At 43.8% G+C, this 7,722-nt stretch overlaps 1 protein-coding gene across 3 annotated transcripts in view; it reads left to right on the top strand.

Annotated features, from left to right (window-relative positions):
- The first annotated feature begins 311 nt into the window (after positions 1-311).
- Positions 312-7,722, top strand: part of LOC106572978 (neural cell adhesion molecule L1.1) — an 81,096-nt gene continuing 73,685 nt past the window's right edge. For 2 of the 3 annotated variants that reach the window (XM_082962312.1, XM_082962311.1), the window contains exons 1-2: positions 313-514; positions 4,283-4,405. In XM_082962312.1, coding sequence (XP_082818438.1) covers positions 379-514; positions 4,283-4,405 — 259 coding nt within the window. In that variant the 5' untranslated portion in view covers positions 313-378. Of the gene's footprint in view, positions 515-4,282; positions 4,406-7,722 lie in introns of all 3 variants that reach the window. The other variant, XM_082962313.1, reaches the window with a different exon arrangement.

Below are 7,722 nucleotides of genomic sequence, written 5' to 3'. Positions count from 1 at the left end.
TGCCATGGTGATAAAGGAGGTATCATAATAATAGGAGACAGGAAATGATATCATTAACTGGACTGGTGATCTTCTCTGATTGGTCTGTTTCCTCTCATGTCTTTATCTCTAACCTCCCCCTCTCTCACTCCCATCTCTCTCCCCTCTCTCTCGCTCTCCTCTCTCTCTCTCATCTCCTCTCTCCTCTCTATCTTTCTCTTTATCTCTCCCCTCTCTCCCTCTCTATCCCATCTCTCGCTCTCTCTCTTCTCCTTCTCTCTCCTCTCTCACTCTCCTCTCTCTCTCTCATCTCCTCTCTATCTCTCTCTTTCTCTCTCCCCTCTCTCCCCCCCCCCCTCTAGTTTCCGCTGGGTAAAGGATGGTAAGAAGTTGAACTGGATGGGACATACTGGTTCTGGAAATTTCACAGCCCATGGTGACATGCCGCTCAGCGATTACCAAGGACACTACCGTTGCTACGCTGACAACACCTTGGGAACAGCCATGACACACACCGTGAAACTCATCACTGAATGTGAGGCTTATACGCACAAACACACCATCTCTTGCGCGACTGTACTTAAACTGTAGTTCTGTCATTCCCCTGACAACCATCGACTAGAGACAGCCTAGTCATGATGCCACTCAGCCAATCACTATGGCATTGAGAGGCTGTGCTCTGTCATACACACACACATGTTGAATGGAGTGTGTATTTAGTCCAGGACTATCCTTAATCTGTAGAATGGATATTTTATTTAATCTAGGACTATCCTTAATCTGTAGAATGGATATTGTATTTAATCCAGGACTATCCTTAATCTGTAGAATGGATATTGTATTTAGTCCAGGACTATCCTTAATCTGAAGAATGGATATTGTATTTAATCCAGGACTATCCTTAATCTGTAGAATGGATATTGTATTTAATCCAGGACTATCCTTAATCTGTAGAATGGATATTGTATTTAATTTAGGACTATCCTTAATCTGTAGAATGGATATTGTATTTAATCTAGGACTATCCTTAATCTGTAGAATGGATATTGTATTTAGTCCAGGACTATCCTTAATCTGTAGAATGGATATTGTATTTAATCCAGGACTATCCTTAATCTGTAGAATGGATATTGTATTTAGTCCAGGACTATCCTTAATCTGTAGAATGGATATTGTATTTAATCCAGGACTATCCTTAATCTGTAGAATGGATATTGTGTTTAATCCAGGACTATCCTTAATCTGTAGAATGGATATTGTATTTAATCCAGGACTATCCTTAATCTGTAGAATGGATATTGTATTTAATCCAGGACTATCCTTAATCTGTAGAATGGATATTGTATTTAATCCAGGACTATCCTTAATCTGTAGAATGGATATTGTATTTAATTTAGGACTATCCTTAATCTGTAGAATGGATATTGTATTTAATCTAGGACTATCCTTAATCTGTAGAATGGATATTGTATTTAATCCAGGACTATCCTTAATCTGTAGAATGGATATTGTATTTAATCCAGGACTATCCTTAATCTGTAGAATGGATATTGTATTTAATCCAGGACTATCCTTAATCTGTAGAATGGATATTGTATTTAATCCAGGACTATCCTTAATCTGTAGAATGGATATTGTATTTAGTCCAGGACTATCCTTAATCTGTAGAATGGATATTGTATTTAATCCAGGACTATCCTTAATCTGTAGAATGGATATTGTATTTAATCTAGGACTATCTTTAATCTGTAGAATGGATATTGTATTTAATCTAGGACTATCTTTAATCTGTAGAATGGATATTGTATTTAATCTAGGACTATCCTTAATCTGTAGAATGGATATTGTATTTAGTCCAGGACTATCCTTAATCTGTAGAATGGATATTGTATTTAATCTAGGACTATCTTTAATCTGTAGAATGGATATTGTATTTAATCTAGGACTATCTTTAATCTGTAGAATGGATATTGTATTTAATCCAGGACTAACTTTATGGAGAATACATTAAGGATGTGTCTCTATCCACTGCATATGCCAGTGTCGTACTTCCTGCGGTGAAAGGTGAAGAGCTAGAGCGGTGTTTGTCAGACCATGAGACATCACTACAATCAGTCTTCTCACCAATGTCAGACCATGAGACATCACTACAATCAGTCTTCTCACCAATGTCAGACCATGAGACATCACTACAATCAGTCTTCTCACCAATGTCAGACCATGAGACATCACTACAATCAGTCTTCTCACCAATGTCAGACCATGAGACATCACTACAATCAGTCTTCTCACCAATGTCAGACCATGAGACATCACTACAATCAGTCTTCTCACCAATGTCAGACCATGAGACATCACTACAATCAGTCTTCTCACCAATGTCAGACCATGAGACATCACTACAATCAGTCTTCTCACCAATGTCAGACCATGAGACATCCCTACAATCAGTCTTCTCACCAATGTCAGACCATGAGACATCACTACAATCAGTCTTCTCACCAATGTCAGACCATGAGACATCCCTACAATCAGTCTTCTCACCAATGTCAGACCATGAGACATCACTACAATCAGTCTTCTCACCAATGTCAGACCATGAGACATCACTACAATCAGTCTTCTCACCAATGTCAGACCATGAGACATCCCTACAATCAGTCTTCTCACCAATGTCAGACCATGAGACATCCCTACAATCAGTCTTCTCACCAATGTCAGACCATGAGACATCACTACAATCAGTCTTCTCACCAATGTCAGACCATGAGACATCGCTACAATCAGTCTTCTCACCAATGTCAGACCATGAGACATCCCTACAATCAGTCTTCTCACCAAAAGTCTGTTGCGTCCTGAAGTCGGTACCGTCGATGTGCCAAATTCTGTTTGTAGCGTCCGAATCGTTTGGTCTACAAACTAATTTACGATCCCCAGTGTCACGGCACTCCTTTGAAGGTGACCGGTACTGGTAAAAAATAAATAAATGGAAGTATGAAAGTAGTTTTGTGCCTACCCATATGTTGAGAAAAAAAGTTCAATATTTCCAGAGCTTTCTTATATCTCCTAGATATAGGACAGACACTACAAAATCTTATTCCTTATGAGGAATTTTTTTCCCAGCAGAGACTGATATTAATGTGTCTTTTTGCCATTTATGAATGTGTTAGTCAATGCACTTCTCTGGGCTATAGAAGTAAAGGCAAAATCAAATAATGTTTAAATCTTTCTTTTTATACCTAATGGGGTCCTACAATTCAATGACCATCTTAAACAATAACCCCCAACGTCTTAGACTCTAGAGAATTAAATGGAGAGTGTATTCTAGGACTAACCTTAATCTGTGTCGTAGACACCAACCCATAGACCCCCACCAATCAGGGTCCCATAGACCCCCACCAATCAGGGTCCCATTGACCCCACCAATCAGGGTCCCATAGACCCCCACCAATCAGGGTCCCATAGACCCCCACCAATCAGGGTCCCATAGACCCCACCAATCAGGGTCCCATAGACCCCACCAATCAGGGTCCCATAGACCCCCACCAATCAGGGTCCCATAGACCCCCACCAATCAGGGTCCCATAGACCCCACCAATCAGGGTCCCATAGACCCCCACCAATCAGGGTCCCATAGACCCCCACCAATCAGGGTCCCATAGACCCCACCAATCAGGGTCCCATAGACCCCACCAATCAGGGTTCCATAGACCCCACCAATCAGGGTCCCATAGACCCCCACCAATCAGGGTCCCATAGACCCCCACCAATCAGGGTCCCATAGACCCCCACCAATCAGGGTCCCATAGACCCCACCAATCAGGGTCCCATAGACCCCACCAATCAGGGTCCCATAGACCCCCACCAATCAGGGTCCCATAGACCCCCACCAATCAGGGTCCCATAGACCCCCACCAATCAGGGTCCCATAGACCCCCACCAATCAGGGTCCCATAGACCCCCACCAATCAGGGTTCCATAGACCCCCACCAATCAGGGTCCCATAGACCCCACCAATCAGGGTCCCATAGACCCCACCAATCAGGGTCCCATAGACCCCACCAATCAGGGTCCCATAGACCCCCACCAATCAGGGTCCCATAGACCCCCACCAATCAGGGTCCCATATATTAAAGTATATCATGTTAATATTCTAACGATCATTTTTATTTTGTCACTTTCCCGCAGAGACTGATATTAATGTGTGTATTTTAGCGGCGCTGGCCAATGTAATTCAATGTAACATGTAATACGACGACGATGATGATGATGATGATGATGGTGGTATGTGTGTGTGTTACAGCGACACCGACCCTCCCTAAGCAGAAGAGATCTCATAAAACGGCAGAGGAAGGAGCGAGTGTTGTTCTCCATTGCAACCCTCCCAGGAGCTCCACCATCCCTCACATACACTGGATGGATAAGAGTAAGCCCTGGCTCTATGTGTGTGGCGGGGGTTTGTTTCTCGGTCTGGTTAACTATTTGTGCATTGTAATCGAACTCCATTTTGTTAACCCATTTAATCTGATCGGTCACAATAGTGAGAATAAAAACGTTGTATTTTATAGGCCCTGGAGAAGTTAAAATGGTATTTTTTTTTTTTTTTATGTTTTTATTTTACCTTTATTTAACTAGGCAGGTCGGTTAAGAACAAATTCATTATTTTCAATGACGGCCTACTGGGGAACAGATGGTTAACTGCCTTGTTCAGGGGGCAGAACGACAGATTTGTACCTTGTCAGCTCGGGGATTCGATCCAGCCCAACGCTATAACCACTAGGCTACCAGCCAATAAATTACCAATAACTAAGTAATATATTCTGCATTAGTAAGGTGTGTGGCATTAATCAGAGAAGTTTCCTATGATTTCTCAAAATGGTCACAAGATCAGAAGCATACAGATTTGCCTCTAGAAGTCTATTCAACTGCTTAAAAAATGAATACATTTTTAAAAGATATTGTCTTTTAAACATCATGTTTAAAGGGTCTAGTTTTCATAGGTGGCTTCGGTTTGAATACATTGAATCCATGATGCTCGTGGTATGTAAACATTATCTTTTGTGACCAATAGGAAAACACAGTGGCTCTGACTCATTATATACACTGTATTAAGGCATATCAGACGATTCGTTTTTCAGCAGATGGAAGTTTAGTTTGTGTATGGATATACTTGATCAAGATTATCTGACAAAATGATTTTACAATTGTCCGTTAGCCTTTACAGGACATACAGTATGTTTATATTGGAGCTGAGGTGAAGGGGTAAACCTGGTTTATAGGAGTACTGGAGCTGAGGTGAAGGGGTAAACCTGGTTTATAGGAGTACTGGAGCTGAGGTGAAGGGTAAACCTGGTTTATAGGAGTACTGGAGCTGAGGTGAAGGGGTAAACCTGGTTTATAGGAGTACTGGAGCTGAGGTGAAGGGGTAAACCTGGTTTATAGGAGTACTGGAGCTGAGGTGAAGGGTAAACCTGGTTTATAGGAGTACTGGAGCTGAGGTGAAGGGGTAAACCTGGTTTATAGGAGTACTGGAGCTGAGGTGAAGGGGTAAACCTGGTTTATAGGAGTACTGGAGCTGAGGTGAAGGGGTAAACCTGGTTTATAGGAGTACTGGAGCTGAGGTCTGCCTTGATGACAGATTTGCACACTCTTGGCATTCAAATAAAATAAAGAAAATAGTATTTGACATGCGCCGAATACAACAGGTTTAGACCTTACAGTAAAATGCTTACTTACAAGCCCTTAACCAACAATGCAGTTTTAAGAAAAATAAGTGTTGAGAAAAAAAAAAAAAAGCGCAGCAGTAAAATAACAATGTGGAGGCTATATACAGGGGGTACCGGTACAGAGTCAATGTGGAGGCTATATACAGGGTGTACCGGTACAGAGTCAATGTGGAGGCTATATACAGGGGGGTACCGGTACAGAGTCAATGTGGAGGCTATATACAGGGGGTACCGGTACAGAGTCAATGTGGAGGCTATATACAGGGGGTACCGGTACAGAGTCAATGTGGAGGCTATATACAGGGGGTACCGGTACAGAGTCAATGTGGAGGCTATATACAGGGGATACCGGTACAGAGTCAATGTGGAGGCTATATACAGGGGGTACCGGTACAGAGTCAATGTGGAGGCTATATACAGGGGGTACCGGTACAGAGTCAATGTGGAGGCTATATACAGGGGGTACCGGTACAGAGTCAATGTGGAGGCTATATACAGGGGGTACCAGTACAGAGTCAATGTGGAGGCTATATACAGGGGGTACCGGTACAGAGTCAATGTGGAGGCTATATACAGGGGGTACCGGTACAGAGTCAATGTGGAGGGTATATACAGGGGGTACCGGTACAGAGTCAATGTGGAGGCTATATACAGGGGGTACCGGTACAGAGTCAATGTGGAGGCTATATACAGGGGGTACCAGTACAGAGTCAATGTGGAGGCTATATACAGGGGGTACCGGTACAGAGTCAATGTGGAGGCTATATACAGGGGGTACCAGTACAGAGTCAATGTGGAGGCTATATACAGGGGGTACCGGTACAGAGTCAATGTGGAGGCTATATACAGGGGGTACCGGTACAGAGTCAATGTGGAGGCTATATACAGGGGGTACCAGTACAGAGTCAATGTGGAGGCTATATACAGGGGGTACCGGTACAGAGTCAATGTGGAGGCTATATACAGGGGGTACCGGTACAGAGTCAATGTGGAGGCTATATACAGGGGGTACCGGTACAGAGTCAATGTGGAGGCTATATACAGGGGGTACCAGTACAGAGTCAATGTGGAGGCTATATACAGGGGGTACCGGTACAGAGTCAATGTGGAGGCTATATACAGGGGGTACCGGTACAGAGTCAATGTGGAGGGTATATACAGGGGGTACCGGTACAGAGTCAATGTGGAGGCTATATACAGGGGGTACCGGTACAGAGTCAATGTGGAGACTATATACAGGGGGTACCGGTACAGAGTCAATGTGGAGGCTATATACAGGGGGTACCGGTACAGAGTCAATGTGGAGGGTATATACAGGGGGTACCAGTACAGAGTCAATGTGGAGGCTATATACAGGGGGTACCGGTACAGAGTCAATGTGGAGGCTATATACAGGGGGTACCGGTACAGAGTCAATGTGGAGGGTATATACAGGGGGTACCAGTACAGAGTCAATGTGGAGGCTATATACAGGGGGTACCGGTACAGAGTCAATGTGGAGGCTATATACAGGGGGTACCGGTACAGAGTCAATGTGGAGACTATATACAGGGGGTACCGGTACAGAGTCAATGTGGAGGGTATATACAGGGGGTACCAGTACAGAGTCAATGTGGAGGCTATATACAGGGGGTACCGGTACAGAGTCAATGTGGAGGCTATATACAGGGGGTACCGGTACAGAGTCAATGTGGAGGCTATATACAGGGGATACTGGTACAGAGTCAATGTGGAGGCTATATACAGGGTGTACCGGTACAGAGTCAATGTGGAGGCTATATACAGGGGGTACCGGTACAGAGTCAATGTGGAGGCTATATACAGGGGGTACCGGTACAGAGTCAATGTGGAGGCTATATACAGGGGGTACCGGTACAGAGTCAATGTGGAGGCTATATACAGGGGGTACCGGTACAGAGTCAATGTGGAGGCTATATACAGGGGGTACCGGTACAGAGTCAATGTGGAGGCTATATACAGGGGGGTACCGGTACAGAGTCAATGTGGAGGCTATATA

Source organism: Salmo salar, chromosome 15 (genome assembly GCF_965601325.2).
Source record: "Salmo salar chromosome 15, fSalSal1, whole genome shotgun sequence".
NCBI classification, from domain to species: domain Eukaryota; kingdom Metazoa; phylum Chordata; class Actinopteri; order Salmoniformes; family Salmonidae; genus Salmo; species Salmo salar.
The sequence above is the reverse complement of the archived record's forward strand: the minus strand, read 5'-3'. Positions and strand labels throughout refer to the sequence as shown.